At 41.3% G+C, this 20,941-nt stretch overlaps 1 protein-coding gene across 4 annotated transcripts in view; it reads left to right on the top strand.

Moving 5' to 3' along the window:
- Positions 1–20,941, top strand: part of ppard.S (peroxisome proliferator activated receptor delta S homeolog) — a 71,083-nt gene that overhangs the window by 39,744 nt on the left and 10,398 nt on the right. For all 4 annotated transcript variants that reach the window (XM_018248095.2, XM_041583008.1, XM_041583009.1 and 1 more), the window contains 2 exon segments: positions 6,731–6,876; positions 9,830–9,968. In XM_018248095.2, coding sequence (XP_018103584.1) covers positions 6,731–6,876; positions 9,830–9,968 — 285 coding nt within the window.

The raw sequence follows: 20,941 nt of genomic DNA, 5'->3' as shown, positions 1-20,941 counted from the left end.
CCCCTGCCGAGTTCCATTCCTGATGCGAAAGGCGTCCGACAGGGCCCCGGGTATGCTAATTTTTGCTGACGGAGCAGTGTACATAAGCATAATTGCATTCAATATATTTCCCTTAAACCCCACTTTTTTCAGTACTTCCTGCATATACCTCCAGTTAACCCTGTCGAACGCCTTTTCAGCATCTAAAGAAAGCACCAACAGGGGGTGTTCCTCTCTGTTTGCTAAGTGAATGAGATCCAGCAGTTTTCTAGTGTTGTCAGGGGCCTGTCTGCCCATGACAAACCCGACCTGATCGTTCCTTACCAACCGCGGAATAAGTGAGGCAAGTCTATTTGATAGAATTTTAGCATATATTTTAATATCAGTGTTTAACAGTGCTATTGGTCTGTAATTGGCGCAGCAATCCGGAGATTTGCCCTGTTTTGGGATTGTGACTATGTGAGCTGTAAGGAACTCTGGGTTAATCACGTTGTCTGAGATCCAATGGTTGTATAATTTAGCAAGCCGTGGTGTCAGTATATCTGAAAATAGTTTATAGTAGCTGTTGGAAAATCCGTCCGGGCCTGGTGATTTGCCGGTTTTGAGTTTTTTTATTGTGTCTGTTATCTCCTCTTCCGTTATCAGGTCATTTAGAGTTTCCAATTGTTGAGAGGAGATAGAGGGGAGTGGCACTGTGGAAAGGAAACGGTGAATGTCTGCCTGTGAAGGGTTGTATTCCTGAGACTGTTCAGATAGATTATAGAGCCCCCTATAATATTCCAGAAAGGCTGCTGCAATGTCTTTTGGGTTGGTGATGTGTTTCCCATTGTGATTCAGGTGCTTGATTCTAGATTGTGCCTGAACAGCTTTAAGTTTGTTAGCTAGCATCTTGTCTGCCTTATTGCTTTTAGTGTAGTATTTCAGTTTTAATAGCTTAAGTCTATATTCCGTTTTGTCCAATATCAATTTATTGAGTTGTTCCCTGTCCGTGACCATTTGTTTTTTGATCTCAGCCTGTCGTAATGGGTTCAAAGGGGTATGTAGGGAAGCCTCTAATTGCTTTAGTCTCGTCTCTAGCATAGTTTGTTGGGCTTCTCTATTGTTACTGACCTGTTTGCTAAGTTTAATTAGTGTGCCTCTGGTGACTGCTTTATGAGCTAACCATAGCGTCTGGTGTGATGTTTCAGGTTTGGCGTTAAGTTGGAAGTATTCTTGAATTCCTTGTACAATCTGTTGTTTGTGTTCAGTTCTCGTTAATAATGAATCGTTCAATCGCCAGGTAGTGGGGCCCTTCGAGTCAATTGGATTTTGGATGTCCACCACGACTGGGGCATGGTCAGACCATGATCTAGTCTTAATGGAGGCACATTCCAACAGACTCGTTGTGTATGGATCTGCTAGGATGAGGTCTATCCTTGAATAGGAGTCATGTCTCGGGGAATAATACGTAAAGTCCCTTACATTATGGTTGTAGGCTCTCCAGAGGTCTATGAGGGCGTTTGTATGAACGTGTGTGCTCACTTTCTGGGCCATTTTAAGGAGATGTGGGTGTGGGGTCTTCCCTGAAGGTCTCGAAGTATCTTCTACTTGGTCTAAAGCTATGTTGAAGTCTCCTGCAACCACTAAGCGTCCCCTCTTGATCTCATGCAGTTTGCTTAATGTGGTACATACAAATTTATCCTGATCAACATTAGGTACATAAATATTAGCAATCGTGAAAACGACTCCGTTAAGCGAGCAGATTACCACCAGATCAAATCAGTTGGATTTTCATCCGTAAAATTAAATATTTTTCTGGTATAAATTGATATACTATGAAAAATGGTAATTTTTCTTTTTTTTTTTTTTGGTATTTAGCACTATAAATTTTTTTGCACAGGTGGAAATACATGAAAACTCAGGCAGATTTAGAAAGCTCAGTTTCTCCCGAAAAAAACAATGTATAGTTTTCCTAGGTAAACTATAGGTTTCACCTCAAATGCCCCTAAAGTGAGAGAGCACAAAATGTTTCAAAAACGGCTGGCATTTCGCGTAACCAAAATGTGAAATTCTGCTGGCACTTAAAGGGTTAAACAAATAATATGTGGTCCTCCCTGTCCTTAACAGTACCCCCAAACCAAACCTCCTCCCTCATTTTCCCTTTGCCAACTACCTCATCTAACTTGTCTTCCATTTAATCCTTTACTGAACTGTCCCTCCCCCACGTCTAGTTTAAAATCTCCTCCAACCCTCTACCCATCAAGCCCCCGAAGCAGCTGCACCATCATCATTGAGATGCAGCCCATCTCTGACAAAGAGACTGTAGCTGATTGAGAAATCAGCCCAGTTCTCCAAAAGCCCAAAACCCTCCTCCCTACATCAATCTGTCCCTAAGATCCCGCTGTCTTCTTAACGTTGCTCGTGGCACAGGTAATATCTCTGAGTAAATTACCTTGGAAGTCTTCGTCCTCAACTTTACGTCTAGTTTTTTTATCATTCTTGAGTACTTCATCACCTCCTCTAACTCTGTCATTGGTACCTATGTGTGCCCTCCCAATGATCTGTCCACTCGATCCACCACATGCCGAACCCTAGCACCAAGCAAACAGTAGACTGTTCGGCATGAAGGGTCCTTACGGCAGATTACCCTATCCACCTTTCTAATAAATGAATCCCCTCTGCGAGCCTCCTTCCCTCCCCCACGTTTGCTGCTGCCCTCAGTGCTGCAAGTTCCAGATTGTGCAGTTCAGATTCCAAGATGAAAACCCACTTCTCTCAAATGGGTGTTTGTTCATGGTACATTCTCTACTTAGAGTAAGGTCCCTCAAGGCTCGGTATTGGGTCCACTTTTATTTAATTTGTAGAGGAGGTAATTGTAAGTAATGTATCAGTGTTTGCACACAACTGTGAACCCAAATTTATTCCATCCAATTAGATAGCTTTAAGAAAGAGTTGGATGACTTTTTAGCAAGTGAGGGAATACAGGGTTATGGAAGATAGCTCATAGTACATGTTGATCCAGGGACTAGCTTTAAGAAAGAGTTGGATGACTTTTTAGCAAGTGAGGGAATACAGGGTTATGGAAGATAGCTCATAGTACATGTTGATCCAGGGACTAGTCTGATTGCCATCTTGGAGTCAGGATTTTTGTCCAAATTTGTGTAAATTTTTTTTTTTGCCATACTCTGGATCAACCAGCAGCTAGGCAGGTTATATATAGATTTAAAAGGTTGAACTTGATGGATTTTTTTTTTTTTTTTTCAACCTAACTTACTATGTAAATACTGCATGGAACTGCTGCTCCATTACCATATACATGTCTTGTATGTGTTGATGGTCTGTTAAAACCCCCCCTACCACAAAAACTGTAGAGATATTAACAAACTCCATGTAATTAAAAACACAACTTTAATAACTGTATATACAATATGTCCATATAACTGTGTAGTTTCACAATGTCAAAGCATACAATTTTTCAATAATGAATGTGTAACATCTGTATTACAAAACATCACCACCTACGCAGCACTATAAACATCAATGCTATCCCCACACTTTTGTGTTTAAATCCCTAACAACAGCATATATAACTCCATCTCAAATTACTCTTCCTGGTTATTTGTCTAGTAGCCACTGTGGCAGATTGGGGGAATTTGTAGGTAAAAGAAGCAATGTTTCTTCCAGCAGCTCTAGGGTTAATCCTGTCATGGGCTGCCAATTAACCTAGCTGCTGAGTCTTTCAGAATACTGCGGTATCTTTTTTCCAGATCGCAGGAGGGTAAAGAGATCGTGTACAGGGTGGGTGCCATCCCGACAATGCTGTTGGCCTTCTTGAGACAGCGAGTGTGGTAAATACCCACAATGGCGGGAAGCGAGATCCCAATGATCTTTTCTTTTGTCTTCACCACCTGCTACAGGATCTTGCGATCTAATACAAAACAGTTTCCATACCAGGTAGTGATGCAACTGCATTAAGTGCTTTCAATAGAACCTCTGTAAAAGATAGTGAGGATAGATGGTGGAAGATGGGCTTTTTTCAGTTTTCACAGAGAGTAGAGACACTGCTGTACCTTCTTCACTATAGAGCTGGTGTTAAGGGTCCAGGAAGGGTTCTCCGCCAGATGTACCCAAGGAATTTGGTACTCTTGACGATTTCCACCGGAGATCCGTCAATGTACAGTTAATGATCACCACGTGTTCTCTTGAAGTCAAACAAATTTTTCCTTTGTTTTGTTCGTATTCATAGACAGATTGTTAACTTTACACCAGTCCGTTAGCCATTCCACCTCTTGTCTATATGCTGACTTCTTGTTCTTGCTGATGAGACTCACCACAGTTGTATCGTCAGCAAACTTGATGATGTGATTCAACCCATGCCTTGCCAATGCCACACAGTCATGAGTCAACAGTGTGAACAGCAGTGGACTGAGCACACAGCCTTGAGGAGACCCCATGTTCAGTGTGATGGTGCAGGAGATGTTTCTTCCCATTTGGACTACCTGAGGTCTCTTGGTCAGGAAGTCCATGATCCAGTTGCAGATAGAGGTGTTCAGGCCCAACATACTCAGCTTAACACTCAAGTGTTGAGTGCTGCGCTAAAGTCTATGAACAGCATTCGTACATACGTGTCTTTATTGTCTAGGTGAGTAAGTGTCAGGTGCAGGCTAGTGGCGACGGTATTGTCTGATGAGCGATTGGAATGGTAGCTGAACTGCAGTGCATTCAGAGATAGTGAGATGGTGTGTCTCATGACCAGCCTCTCGAAGCACTTCATTATGGTGGATCTTAGTGCGATAGGATGAAAGTTGTTGAGGAAGGACACATAGGGCTTCTTTGGCACAGGAATAATGATGGACTCCTTGAAGCACTTTGGAACAACAGCAGTGCTGGTCTACACATTCTCGGGTCCGGCGACCTTACGTGGGTTGACGCTGCGGGGAGTGTTCCTCACACCAGTCTTGGTCAGACATAGAACCTGGTCGTTGTGTGGAAGGATGGTCTTCAACACCTTCATGTTGTTAATTTTATCGAACCGGGCGTAAAATCTATTCAGCACATCTGGAAGGGAGGCATCATCACCACAGGCTGGTGTTGTCATCCTGTAGTTGGTGATAGCTCGAATGCCTTGCCACATGCTCCTGGTGTTCCCGCTGTTTTGAAATTGGCTATATATTATTTTGGACTTCGGCATTGTAAACAGTAGTCTTCTATGCTGGCCATTATTGAAAGGATATTATTTAAACTATATCTGTTTATACACCACTTTTTAATTTTTCATAAAGTAGTTATAATTTTTTTAGCACAATGTTAATCCAGGGGCAACCGTCAGACTGGGGGTGATCCAGACTCACCAGGGCTGCTGTATCAGGAGCCTGCACAAATTTTGGAGTATTAACTTTGGATGAACTGGCATCATTAGTATCTCATTATCCTACCCTCACACATACATCATTGCTTTATGGCATTAGTTCCATATTTGTCAAAATATAGTGTTGTAATTAGGAAAAGTATTTATGGAAGGGATGCACCGAATCCACTATTTTGTAATTTTTCCAAATTTCTGAATTTGACCCCTAATTTACATGTGCAAATGAGGTAAAGGATGGGATTGCAATTTCCTTTTTTTGTGTGACAAAAAGTCTCATGGTTTTAAGAATTTTTTTAAGAATTAAATTTTGGTCCGGCCAGGCACTTTCAATTTCAGCAAATTGCACTTGCAATTACGAGTTTAAGTAAATATGCAATGTAACATTGATGGTATTCTTGATAATCATTAGTGCTCTGTATCTAATTGAATGCCTCACAAGGACCAGACATGCTTTAACCATAGATTCTGCTTCAACAACACAATTTTGTTTCACCAGCTAACACAGATACAGCACCTTACATGGCCCTAACAAGGTTTCACCTCTAATCCCGTTCAGAAACGTAACTAGAGGGGGGTCGACCCTGGTGTGGGATGTGCAGCCAGGCCCCCCATCCCCCTCTTTATGTGATTTTCCGCCCGGAATCAGTGGTGCGTGAGCTGCCGGGGGCCCCTGAGGGGGTGCGGGCCCTGGCCCAATCGCACCCCCTGCTCCTCCGGTAGTTCCGCCACTGGGTACGCCACACTTGGCAAGTACACTCTGCATGCAATCCTTTACCCAGTTCACTATCTGTTCCAAAACATTGTTTGGATTATGACCTTGGATTAAGCTACCTTCCTTAATATGTTCAGCAACTCTACCTTAGTCCTTAGAAACTGTCATCATTACTTGCCATATACCTTTTTTTTCTTTTTTTTTTTTTTAATACTTTGTTGAGTGTATGCCCATTCAAGCAGGGTTCTACTTCCCTACTACCTTGTTTGTAATGGTTGATATATATTTTTAACCATGTGTTTGTGCTTTATCAGTAAAGTATAATACAATTGTTTCTGTCTGTAATATGACACTGCGAGTTTGACCACCATTGCCAGTAGAAAAAATCACCCATTGTAATTTCAACTACCAGTTCCAAGGGGTTACTATACGAAGTTGTGACCGGAAGACAGTGGTGTAAATATGTGGACCCCGGCTCTCTGCCCTGCAGAGTCTGGGTCGCCCACAACACATCAAAAAAAATGTGGGTCATCTAGTCTGAAAAGTAATGTATTTTTGATCTACTGATCATTTATACTGGGAATATTGAAATTAATTCTGTAACAGATATTTGCTTTCATTCTTCTACTTATCTGATGAAGTTTACCAGTTGCTATTTTTAACAATTGTTTTTGCATTTTTTTCATAACTAGAAATCCCACCTCGTTCTCCAATCTTAGATGAGCAGCCTTCCACCCCTCTGGAGCATCAGGAGACATCACAGAGTGTCGACTGCAAGATCTGTGGAGACAGAGCCTCAGGGTTCCATTATGGGGTTCATGCGTGTGAGGGTTGCAAGGTATGACAGAAAGAAAACACATTGCAGGAAATGTATAAAAGAAAGTAAATAGACTAAAAGTAATATGGGTTTGAATAAGTGTCGTCTGTAATTTTTCCAGAAAATTAGTATAATGTATTTGTTAAGAGAGCATTTCATGTGATTTCTATTCTTAGCCTAAAAATTTAATAGTACAAATATGGGAGAGGTTATTTGAAATTATTTATTTTTTCTCAGTAATAATAAAACATTACCTTGCACTTGATCGCAGCTAAAATATATTCAGTAATGAATGGATGCAAAACTCCACTTTAGATAAGGTGATGCGAATTACTAAAAGATCCCTTTTCCAGAAAAAAAACCATGTCCTGAGTATTTTTGATAACAGGCAGGGGCAGCAGTCTCTCACAGTTTACCGGGGCAGCAAAAAGCCCCCTTTGGTAAATTGAGTTTTTTTTTTTTCCTCAATTAAAAAAAATGTGTAGAGAAAACACAGGTGCTAAAAATACGTGCAAATGTTTTCTGAAGCCACAAATAGTCTGGATTTATTAATGGAAAAGGTGGCATTGTAAAGTCCACCTCAGGGCCCCCAGGACATAGAATCACCCCTGAAAACAGGTGTCATACATGTTTAAAGTTATCTTTTATGTGTGTCATTTTGAATGCCTTCAATAGTGCACTTATAGGAGATTCAGACCCCATGATTGTCGGGGGAATAGGAGGCCTGCTAAGGAGGCATCCTGAAATTCATCTCTAGGTGACATGTTTGGACCCTTTGGCATCTAGTGCTAGTATCCTATTAATATTTTTTCAGTTTTAATGTTGGACTGGCACTCCAGTATACTCGGAAGACCCCCCAGTGGATCTGCGTTCTCATGGGACCCTCCAGTTCAACCTGCCAGCATGCTCTTATATGCCTGTGCCTGCCCCCTGACCTGTGGTGGCAGACCCTGCTGATAAGAGATGTACAGTCTAATGCTGTTCAGTGTATTGTCCTTTTCTTTACTGGGCAACTGTACTGTGCGGCTAGGGGAATCTGCTACCCTCCAGCCCAGCAAAGATTTCTATGCACTGCTTTTACTTGCAGTCTGATCCTGTCAGCAATCTGAAATGGATTTGTGCAAAGTATATATGGGTCCAAGCAACTCAATATCTTCTAAAGTTATGTGGTTTCCTCTGGGAGGTTGTTTACCTTTTAAATTAAGGGGCTGATTCACTAACTTCGAGTGAAGGATTCGAAGTAAAATAACTTTGAATTTCGAAGTGTTTTTTGGGCTACTTCGACCATCGAATGGGCTACTTCGACCTTCGACTACGACTTTGAATCGAACTATTCGAACTAAAAATCGTTCGACTATTTGACCATTCGATAGTCGAAGTACTGTCTCTTTAAGAAAAAACTTCAACCCCCTAGTTCGCCATCTAAAAGCTACCGAAGTCAATGTTAGCCTATGGGGAAGGTCCCCATAGGCTTTCCTAAGTTTTTTTGGTTGAAGGATAATCCTTCGATCGTTGGATTAAAATCCTTCGTATCGTTCGATTTGAAGGATTATTCCTTCGATCGTTCGATCGCACTATTTGCACTAAAATCCTTCGACTTCGATAGACGAAGGATTTTAATTCCCAGTCGAATATCGAGGGTTAATTAACCCTCGATATTTGACATTTTGTGAATCGGCCCCTAACTGCTTGTATGATGTAGAGAGTAATATTATGAGACAATTTGCAATTGGTTTTAACTTTTTATTTCTGGTTTGGGTTTTTATTTTAGCTTTTCATTCAGCAGCTCTCCAGTTTGCAATTTCAGCAATCTAGCTGCAGGGTCCAAATTACCCTAGCAACCATGCATTTATATGAATAAGAGACTGGAATATAAATAGGAGAGGCCATGGATAGAAAGATAAGTAATAAAAAATAACAATACATTTGTAGCCTTACAGAGCATTTGTTTTTAGATGGGGTTAGTGACCCCAATTTCGATGCTGGTAAGAAGGTGGCAAATAATTAAAAAACATTAAAAAACGAAAACAAATGCGAATTGAAAAGTCCCTTAGAATTAGCCATTCTATAACTAAAAGTTAACCTAAATCTTTAAACCAATGTGTATATATAATAAATGTAGGAGAAAGCAAAACATTTACTTATAAAGGAGGTAAAGATAGATAACAGGTTGAAGTTGTTTAGTATGTAAAACATCAAATTGTTGTATGTGACAGAGAGTTCATACTTAATAGCAACATAGTTATTAAAAAAACAGTCCCATTAGGTTAAAACTTTCATTTAAAAAAATCAATCCAAGCAAGTGAACTTATTTTGTGGAACTATTTACTTTATACATTACTTCATCTGTCTGTCACTCCTAAAACCAAGGGGAAATCATCGTCACAAATCCTAAAACCTTTTGTAAATACATCAACACTTAAAAGAATTGTTTTGCAGGCCTACGGACTTAAAGAGATACTGACATCAGAAAATAACCTTTTTTATTATCTATCATAACATTGTGTTTGAATGCTATGTATAATTTTGCCATAAAAGTATTTGCCTGATGCTTTTACATTACCTTTCTTACTACCCTGTTCCTCTATGAGGGGGCTGCGATATTTGTGCAGCAGGAGTCTGTTAGCATTAGAATCTCTAACTGACCGATTAAGAAGGGACAGTCAGGTTGGCAAAACAGTCAGGTTTAGGAACTTCAAGTAACAATTAGTTACAAAAGCAGAACTATCAGTGAAAAATGATCAACATGACCTATAGTTATCTTTTCATGTAGATTAATATTTTGAAAAGAAAATGTTTAGTGTCAGTATCACTGTAACACTGTTAAACTGCCCAATAAAACAGCCTCACCTTTTTTTATTATATTTTTTCATAAAGGGTTTCCGGATAACGGATCCCATACCGTAATAATAACAAAACATTTAGTTGAAATAGTTTATTCATATATTCTGGGGTTTTTTTTTTTACTTCACAGGGATTTTTCCGTCGCACCATACGGATGAGATTGCAGTATGAACATTGTGACCGCAACTGTAAGATCCAAAAGAAAAATCGGAACAAATGTCAATACTGCCGATTCAATAAGTGTTTGAGCCTTGGCATGTCCCACAATGGTGAGTTAAGATAATCAAGTATGCAACATAGAAAAATGTAGGGTAACTGGGGCATCATATTATAACAAGTGGCCTTTTTTAATATGGAATACCAAATTATGAACTTTAAATGGGCATCAGTGTTATACATAGTAACATAGTAAGTAAGGTTGAAAAAAGACACACGTCCATCGAGTTCAACCTTTTTTTTTTTAACTACCTATCTGCCAGTTGATCCAGAGGAAGGCAAAAACCCATCTGAAGCCTCTCCAATTTACCTTAGAGGGGGAAAAATTCCTTCAGACTAGTCAGACTAGTCCCTGGATCAACTTGGACCATGAGCTATTTCCCATAACCCTGTATTCCCTTACTTGCGAAAAAGCTATCCAACCCCTTCTTAACCCTTTCCCTGCCAGCCGTTTTGTCCTAGATGCGAACATCTACTGCCAAGCAGTTTTTAGATATTTTGCACTCTTTCACTTTAAGGGCCTTTCCTGGGGTGGTCTTTTAGTTAACCCAGGAAAACAATATATTGTTTTTTTCAGGACAACCTGAACTTTCACAATATGCAAGAATTTTGGTGTAATTCTACTTCTCTAAAAAAATATTGGATTCTAAGTGTCAAATAAAATGAAAAAAATCATGTTGCACGAAGAACAATCACATATATCAGAAACATCATTCATTTTACGTACGAGAACACAGCTGATTTAGAAAGGTCTATGTCTCCTGAACGCGACAATACCAAATATATATAGTTTTATGGAGATTTCTCACTTGTATAGCTCAAAATCTACAAGCAGTACACAACCAAATTTCCAAAGCAACACTCCCCAAACGGCATACTTTTGATTTCAAGGCCAAACATTCCACTAACAGTAGGTTTACCCAAGAAAACTACCCATTACTAGAAAGAACAGATTCTGGTGAATCAAAAATGGGTAGAAATATCTTTGTACTCCAAACCACCAAGTTGCAATTGTTTCCTAAAGTTATAGTGTTTTATAGAAATTGGTGAATTTTTTGAAAAATGACCTCAAAGCTTCCACTCTACAGCAACATATCTCCCACACATCATTAGGTATCAATGTAAAACACCCCAAATATAAAATCCTGGGTCCACTGAACAGTTTGATGCCCAATATGAATAGATGTACCCAAGCACGTGGCATAGGAGGCCCCAAAAGAAAGACCCCCCGTTTGTTCTGTAATTTCAGATACTGCAAAATCAACACATTTACATCGTTTTGGGGGGCGGCAAAGGTAGAAAACAGTACGTTCACCCCAGAAAACCATATATTTTCGGAAAGTACACATTCCCCTGAATCTAAATTGGGTATGCATGTCTTTCTACGCCAAAGTACCAAGCCGCAAATCATTCCTAAATTTGGTGATTTTGGGGACATTTCCAAAAATGACTTCAAAATTTCGACCCTGCAGCATCGTATTACCCACATACTTTTAGGTATCAAGACAAATCACCCCAAATATGAAAGCCTGGGGTCCTCTGAACAGTTTGATGCCCAATATGTATAGGTGTACCCAAGCACGTGGCGTATAGGGGCCCCAAAACGAAGACCCCCATATGGTCTGTCATTTCAGGTACTGCAAAATCAACACATTTACATTGTTTTGAGGGGGGCAAATGTAGAAAAAAGTAAGTTCACCCCAGAAAACCATATATTTTCGGAAAGTACACATTCCCACGGATCTAAATTGGGTATGCATGTCTTTGTACTCCAAAGTACCAAGCCGCAAACCATTCCTAAATTTGGTGATTTTGGGGACATTTCCAAAAATGACTTCAAAATTTCGACCCTGCAGCATCGTATTACCCACATACTTTTAGGTATCAAGACAAATCACCCCAAATATGAAAGCCTGGGGTCCTCTGAACAGTTTGATGCCCAATATGTATAGGTGTACCCAAGCATGTGGCATATAGGGGCCCTAAAAGGAAGACCCCCATATAGTCTGACATTTCAGGTACTGCAAAATCAACACATTTACATTGTTTTGGGGGGGCAAAAGTAGAAAACAGTAAGTTCACCCCAGAAAACCATATATTTTCGGAAAGTACACATTCCCACGAATTCAAATTGGGTATGCATGTCTTTCTACGCCAAAGTACCAAGCCGCAAATCATTCCTAAATTTGGTGATTTTGGTGACATTTCCAAAAATCACCTCAAAATATCTACCCTGCAGCATCGTATTACCCACATACTTTTAGGTATCAAGAGAAATCACCCCAAATATGAAAGCCTAGGGTCCTCTGAACAGTTTGATGCCCAATATGTATAGGTGTACCCAAGCACGTGGCATACAGGGGCCCCAAAAGGAAGACCCCCATATAGTCTGTCATTTCAGGTACTGCAAAATCAACACATTTACATCGTTAGGGGGGGGGCAAAAGTAGAAAACAGTAAGTTCACCCCAGAAAACCATATATTTTCGGAAAGTACACATTCCAACGAATCCAAATTGGGTATGCATGTCTTTCTACGCCAAAGTACCAAGCCGCAAACCATTCCTAAATTTGGTGCTTTAGGTGACATTTCCAAAAATCACCTCAAAATATCTACCCTGCAGCATCGTATTACCCACATACTTTTAGGTATCAAGACAAATCACCCCAAATATGAAAACCTAGGGTCCTCTGAACAGTTTGATGCCCGATATGTATAGGTGTACCCAAGCACGTGGCATACAGGGGCCCCAAAAGGAAGACCCCCATATAGTCTGTCATTTCAGGTACTGCAAAATCAACACATTTACATCGATTTGGGGGGGGCAAAAGTAGAAAACAGTAAGTTCACCCCAGAAAACCATATATTTTCGGAAAGTACACATTCCAACGAATCCAAATTGGGTATGCATGTCTTTCTACGCCAAAGTACCAAGCCGCAAATCATTCCTAAATTTGGTGATTTAGGTGACATTTCCAAAAATCACCTCAAAATATCTACCCTGCAGCATCTTATTACACACATACTTTTAGGTATCAAGACAAATCACCCCAAATATGAAAGCCTAGGGTCCTCTGAACAGTTTGATGCCCAATATGTATAGGTGCACCCAAGCATGTGGCATATAGGGGCCCTAAAATGAAGACCCCCATATAGTCTGTCATTTCAGGTACTGCAAAATCAACACATTTACATCGATTTGGGGGGGGCAAAAGTAGAAAACAGTAAGTTCACCCCAGAAAACCATATATTTTCGGAAAGTACACATTCCAACGAATCCAAATTGGGTATGCATGTCTTTCTACGCCAAAGTACCAAGCCGCAAATCATTCCTAAATTTGGTGATTTAGGTGACATTTCCAAAAATCACCTCAAAATATCTACCCTGCAGCATCGTATTACACACATACTTTTAGGTATCAAGACAAATCACCCCAAATATGAAAGCCTAGGGTCCTCTGAACAGTTTGATGCCCAATATGTATAGGTGTACCCAAGCATGTGGCATATAGGGGCCCTAAAATGAAGACCCCCATATAGTCTGTCATTTCAGGTACTGCAAAATCAACACATTTACATCGATTTGGGGGGGGCAAAAGTAGAAAACAGTAAGTTCACCCCAGAAAACCATATATTTTCGGAAAGTACACATTCCAACGAATCCAAATTGGGTATGCATGTCTTTCTACGCCAAAGTACCAAGCCGCAAATCATTCCTAAATTTGGTGATTTAGGTGACATTTCCAAAAATCACCTCAAAATATCTACTCTGCAGCATCGTATTACCCACATACTTTTAGGTATCAAGAGAAATCATCCCAAATATGAAAGCCTAGGGTCCTCTGAACAGTTTGATGCCCAATATGTATAGGTGTACCCAAGCACGTGGCATATAGGGGCCCTAAAAGGAAGACCCCCCCTTGTATGTTCTGTCATTTCAGGTACTGCAAAATCAACACATTTACATCGTTTTGGGGGGGGCAAAGGTAGCAAAAAGTAAGTTCACCCCAGAAAACCATATATTTTCGGAAAGTACACATTCCCACGAATCTAAATTGGGTATGCATGTCTTTCTACTACAAAGTACCAAGCCGCAAACCATTCCTAAATTTGGTGATTTTGGGGACATTTCCAAAAATGACTTCAAAATTTCGACCCTGCAGCATCGTATTACCCACATACTTTTAGGTATCAAGACAAATCACCCCAAATATGAAAGCCTGGGGTCCTCTGAACAGTTTGATGCCCAATATGTATAGGTGTACCCAAGCACGTGGCGTATAGGGGCCCCAAAACGAAGACCCCCATATGGTCTGTCATTTCAGGTACTGCAAAATCAACACATTTACATTGTTTTGAGGGGGGCAAATGTAGAAAAAAGTAAGTTCACCCCAGAAAACCATATATTTTCGGAAAGTACACATTCCCACGGATCTAAATTGGGTATGCATGTCTTTGTACTCCAAAGTACCAAGCCGCAAACCATTCCTAAATTTGGTGATTTTGGGGACATTTCCAAAAATGACTTCAAAATTTCGACCCTGCAGCATCGTATTACCCACATACTTTTAGGTATCAAGACAAATCACCCCAAATATGAAAGCCTGGGGTCCTCTGAACAGTTTGATGCCCAATATGTATAGGTGTACCCAAGCACGTGGCGTATAGGGGCCCCAAAACGAAGACCCCCATATGGTCTGTCATTTCAGGTACTGCAAAATCAACACATTTACATTGTTTTGAGGGGGGAAAATGTAGAAAAAAGTAAGTTCACCCCAGAAAACCATATATTTTCGGAAAGTACACATTCCCACGGATCTAAATTGGGTATGCATGTCTTTGTACTCCAAAGTACCAAGCCGCAAACCATTCCTAAATTTGGTGATTTTGGGGACATTTCCAAAAATGACTTCAAAATTTCGACCCTGCAGCATTGTATTACCCACATACTTTTAGGTATCAAGACAAATCACCCCAAATATGAAAGCCTGGGGTCCTCTGAACAGTTTGATGCCCAATATGTATAGGTGTACCCAAGCACGTGGCGTATAGGGGCCCCAAAACAAAGACCCCCATATGGTCTGTCATTTCAGGTACTGCAAAATCAACACATTTACATTGTTTTGGGGGGGGCAAAGGTAGAAAAAAGTGCGTTCACCCCATAAAACCATATATTTTTGGAAAGTACACATTCCTGCGAATCCAAATTGGGTATGCATGTCTTTGTACTCCAAAGTACCAAGTCGCAAGCCTTTCCTAAATTTGGCGATAAAAGCAACTGTTTTTACATTTCTGAAAATCGCCTAAAAATATTGCAATTGGCCGCATTTATCTCACCCAATTTCTTACATACAATTGTAAAACACCATAAATATTGATGCCAAGGGTCTACTGAACAGTTTGATGCCCAATATGCATAGATATACCAAGGCAGCTGGCATGTGCGGACCCCAAATAAAAATAGTGAATATGAGTTTTCTCCGCTGCCCATTCGCCTTCTGTGAACATAGACCCTTGACTTCATATTATTTGCCTCAAGACCCTCCTAACAGCAATGACCCCCCAAAACCATACATTTTTGGAAAGTACACATTCTGCCGATTCCAACAAAGATAACGACGTCTTTCTACACGAAACTACCAAACTGCAAAGCTTTTCTAAACATATAGGTTTTTACAACATTTCTGAAAATCGCCTAAAAATGTTGCAGTTTGCCGCATTTATCGGACACAATGTTTTACGTACAAAGAAAAATCTCTCTAAATATGGACGTCAGAGGTCTAATAAATAGTTTGATGCCCAATATGTATAGATTTACCAAAGTATGTGTTGTGTATGGACCCCAAATGAAAAACGTAACTATGAATTTTCACGCTAGCCAACTAAGCTGCAGAAAAGAGAACCCTAACTGTACGTTATGTGCCGTAAGACCCCCAAACTGTAAAAAGACCCCCAGAAACCCATATATTTTTGGAAAGCACATATTTTGGCGGATCAAACTAAGTAAAATCTATCTTTCTATACCAAAGCACCAAACAGCAAAACGATACTAAAGATACATAGGGAACAATAATGCAGGGATAAAATTGCAATAAAACCACAAAAATAGCGTAAATCAATGAAATAACAAAATAATTGTTCTGACAGCGTAATTAGTGGCCGAAATCGATTATCCAATAGTCACGCTGCCAAAATAACACGTTTTTAGGCAAAAAAAACAAAAGATAACAGTATAATGAATTCGTAAAAAAAAAAAAAAACACCTGTTTGTGTATACATATTTGTGCACTAATAAAAGTTATCTGAGTGTGCAAATACATGTAAATAAGTGTAAATAAGTGTAAATAACTGTACAAAAGGGACCAAGTGTGCTAAAATTAAAAAAAAAAAATTTAAAAAAATTCCAATCTTTACTAAAATGCATAAATGTACTGTAAGTATGTGTAGGTGCAGGTAAGTGTGTAAAAAAACGTGCACTTACCGTTTTTGGAGCAGGAGAATCGCTGTCTTCTTTGGAGGAGTCCTGGCAGCGTGTCTGCAGAGTTGCTGCGCAGCAGGAAGTGCGTGGGCGGCTCTGCAGGCAGGAAGAAGGTGAGTGTAGTAGCAGACGCTCCATGCGATGCGTCTGCTACTTTGAAGTCGGATCTGCGACAATCGAGTCGCAGATCCGACTTGACAGCCCCCCAGCCTCGTTGCCTAGGGGGCTGTCTTCTCTCCCCACTCTCTGCGGAGGCGGCAAAAGCCGCCGAAGCAGAGAGAGCGCTCAGCTGCTAAAGAACGTACAATGTACGTTCTTGGCAGCCTGAGCATTTGCCTGCCAGCACGTACGCCGTACGTGCTTGGCAGGCAAAGGGTTAAAGCTATCTAATATATCAGCCTGTACAACTGATTCAGGGAGAGAATTCCACATCTTAACAGCTCTCACTGTAAAAAAACCCTTATACACGAATATTTAGGCGGAACCTCTTTTCTTCTAATCGGAATGGGTGACCTCGTGTCAGCTGGAAAGACCTACTGGTAAATAAAGCATTAGAGAGATTATTATATGATCCCCTTATATATTTATACATAGTCATCATATCACCCCTTAAGCGCCTCTTCTCCAGCGTGAACATCCCCAATTTGGCCAGTCTTTCCTCATAGCTAAGATTTTCAATACCTTTTACCAGCTTAGTTGCCCTTCTCTGTATCCTCTCTAATACAATAATGTCCTGTTTGAGTGATGGAGACCAAAACTATACGGTATATTCTAGATGGGGCCTTACAAGTGCTCTATACAGTGGAAGAATGACCCCCTCCTCCCTTGACTCTATGCCCCTTTTAATACAGCTCAAGACCTTGTTTGCCCTTGATGCTGCCGACTGGCATTGCTTGCTACAGCCAAGTTTATCATCTACAAGGACTCCAAGGTCCTTTTACATAATGGATTTGCCTAGTGCAGCCCCATTAAGGGTATAAGTGGCTTGGATATTTTTTCATCCCAGGTGCATGACTTTACATTTATCAACATTGAATCTCATTTGCCACTTAGCTGCCCAGATTGCCAGTTTGTCAAGATCATGTTGCAAGGATGCCACATCCTGGATGGAATTAATTGGGCTGGATAATTTTGTGTCATCTGCAAACACTGATACATTACTTACAGCACCCTCCCCTAAGTCAAGTTAAATAAAAGTGGACCCAATACTGAGCCCTGGGGGACCCCACTAAGAACCTTACTCCAAGTAGAGAATGTCCCATTAACAACCACCCTCTGTACCCAATCCTGTAGCCAGTTTCCTCTCCATGTGCAAACGACTTCATTAAGCCCAGCAGACCTTAGTTTAGAAAGCAGTCATTTGTGGGGCACAGTATCAAACGCTTTGGTAAAATCCAAATAGATCACATCTACTGCCCCTCCCACTGTCCAGAATCTTACTTACCACATCATAAAATGCAATCAAATTCATCTGACATGACCTATCCTTCATAAAGCCATGCTGATTGTTGCTCATAATGCCATTCATTAGGACAAAATTTTGAATGTGATCCCTTAACAAGCCTTCAAATAATTTCCCCACCACAGATGTCACACTTACTGGCCTATAATTGCCAGGCTGAGATCGTAATCCCTTTTTAAATATTGGAATAACATCAGCTTTTCTCCAATCCATAGGCACCATACCAGATGACAGTGAATCTGAGAAAATCAGAAATAAGGGCTGGTCTAAGACTGAACTAAGCTCTCTTAGAACCCGGGGGTGTATGCCATCAGGCCCTGTAGCCTTGTTTACATTAATTTGTATTAAATCTTTTTGAATCATATCCTGAGTCGGCCACTGACTAGATTGAGCTAAACCATTCGTGCAGTTATAAAGTGATCTTGTGAACCCAGACTCCTCTATTGTATACACTGAAGAAAGAACTGATTTAACTGATTATTTCTGTATCTGTTACAACCATACTGGTACTATTTGTAAGGGCCCGAAGGCTCAAACTGGAGTAGCGGACCAAAGAGGAAGCTGAAGTCCAGCACAGTTCGCGGTACAATAGGATTAGGCAAAAGAATGGTCAAAGTTCAGGCAAATGGGTCAGTTCAGGCGGCAAGAGTTCAATAACGATAAACAGGCAATGGGTCAAGATCAAGAACAGGAAACAATACACACTAACACACCCAGGAACACACAAAGTAGAACCTATAATTGGGCGATGTTTGCAGACCTTTAGGCTCCTTAAATAGGCCTCCTTTGGCGCCAAAAGATGGACATGATGACGTCACTGCGCTGGCGTTATTGCGCAGGCATTCCGACGCTGGCGTCCATTCAGACGCTGGCGTCCATTCTGATGCCGGCGAAAACGCACTGGCGTGACAGTGCCATGCCTAGGAAGAACCTCGTGGAAGGACTGGGCGCCGCCATCTTGAATAACAGAGCAGCGCCGGCGTGGATGCGAAAGGTAATTCTCCCTTACAGTACCCCCTCCTTATGGGGGGCCTCAGGACCACCACGACTGGGTTTCAAAGGAAACTGTTTGTGGAATTTCTTGATGAGTGCAGGAGCATGCACATCTGAATCTTTCACCCAGGAACATTCTTCTGGACCGAAACCCTTCCATTCCACAAGGTACTGTAGGGAACCTCTTGAAACCCGGGAGTCCAAGATTCTTCTTACTTCAAACTCCTGAAGACCATCTACAATGACAGGAGTGGGAGAAGAGGAAGATGACTCTGAAGAAGAGGCAGACTTGAGAAGGGATACATGGAATACATTGGGGATCCGCATCTCTGGAGGAAGTTGAAGCCCGACTGCCACTGGGTTGATAACCTCAATGATAGGATATGGACCAATGAACTTGGGATCTAGTTTGGGAATAGGAATCTTAAGATGGATATTCCTGGTGGAAAGCCAAACTTTATCTCCCAGGGAGTACTGAGGAGTAGGAGCTCTTCTCTTGTCAGCAAAAAACTTCTGCGAAATAGAGCTCTTCTCCAGATTGGACCTTGTAGCATGCCAGATAGCCGACATGTGGGAAACTTGGTCATTGGCTGCAGGGACGTTGGTGAGAAGAAGGTCTTGAGGAAAGGCCATAGGATGCTGTCCGAAGACGCAGAAAAAAGGAGATCGCCCAGAGGAGGCATGCAAAGCATTGTTGTGGGCAAACTCGGCCCAGCGAAGGAGATCTGCCCAGTCGTCTTGGCATAAGGAAACATGACAACGTAGGAATTGTTTGCGAGCTTGGTTGACACGCTCTGCAGCACCATTGGACTGTGGATGGTAGGCAGAAGAAAACTGAAGAGAAATGTGAAGCGCCTTGCACAAAGATCTCCAAAATTTGGAAACAAACTGGGACCCGCTGTCGGACACAATCTTTGCCGGAAATCCATGAAGGCGAAAAATGTGATGAATGAAGAGTTTAGAGAGCTCCGGAGCAGAGGGCAACTTGCGAAGAGGAATAAAGTGAGCCATCTTACTGAATCTGTCCATTATCACCCAGATGACAGTGTGTCCCAGGGAAACAGGAAGGTCAACAATAAAGTCCATGGCCAGATGAGTCCAAGGACGAGATGGTATACATAGAGGCAAAAGAAGTCCCTTGGGAGGGGAATGACCAGATTTAGATGCTGCACAGGACGAGACAAAGTCTTTAACATCCTTCCTAAGAGAAGGCCACCAGACAAGACGGGAAATCAGGTTCATTGTCTTACGAATCCCAGGATGGCCAGCCTGCTTGGAACAATGAGACTGTTTGAGAATGGACTGGCGTAATTCTGGAGGAACAAATGCTACCCCTAAGGGTGTATTCACTGGTGCCGAAGGCTGTGCAACTAATAATTTTGAAGCCAAGGAAGGAGTAAGAGCTGCCAAAATTTTGGTAGAAGGCACAATGGGTTCAGCCTCCTCAATACTAGGCTCTTCGGGAAGAAAACTTCTGGACAGGGCATCGGCCTTCTTATTTCTGGAACCAGGACGAAAAGTCAAGACAAAGTTGAACCTGGAATAGTCCCCACCGAGCCTGTCTGGGATTCAGACGTTTAAGAGTTTGAATATACTCCAGATTCTTGTGATCCGTAAAAATTGTTACAGGAACCGTAGAACCCTCTAATAAATGCCTCCATTCCTCCAGAGCTAGTTTTACTGCCAAAAGTTCACGATTCCCCACATCGTAGTTCTGTTCAGGAGGGGAGAATTTTTTGGAAAAGAAGGCGCAGGGGTGTAATTTTTCGTCGGATGGAAGCCTCTGAGAAAGAACTGCCCCTGCCCCAACATCTGAGGCATCAACTTCAATAAAGAACGGCAGAAGAAGATCGAGGTGTCTTAGAATTGGAGCAGAAGAAAAAGAGTCCTTTAAAGTCTTGAAGGCTTCCAGTGCCTGAGAAGGCCAACAATTAGGTCTTCCACCTTTACAGATGAGGGATAGAATTGGTGCAATCTTGGAAGAAAAGCCCTTGATGAATTGCCGGTAGTAGGTGGCGAAACCAATGAATCGTTGAATGGATCTTGTGCTGGTTGGAAGAGGCCAATCTTGTATGGCGGTAGTCTTGGCTGGA

Source organism: Xenopus laevis, chromosome 2S (genome assembly GCF_017654675.1).
Source record: "Xenopus laevis strain J_2021 chromosome 2S, Xenopus_laevis_v10.1, whole genome shotgun sequence".
NCBI classification, from domain to species: domain Eukaryota; kingdom Metazoa; phylum Chordata; class Amphibia; order Anura; family Pipidae; genus Xenopus; species Xenopus laevis.
The sequence above is the reverse complement of the archived record's forward strand: the minus strand, read 5'-3'. Positions and strand labels throughout refer to the sequence as shown.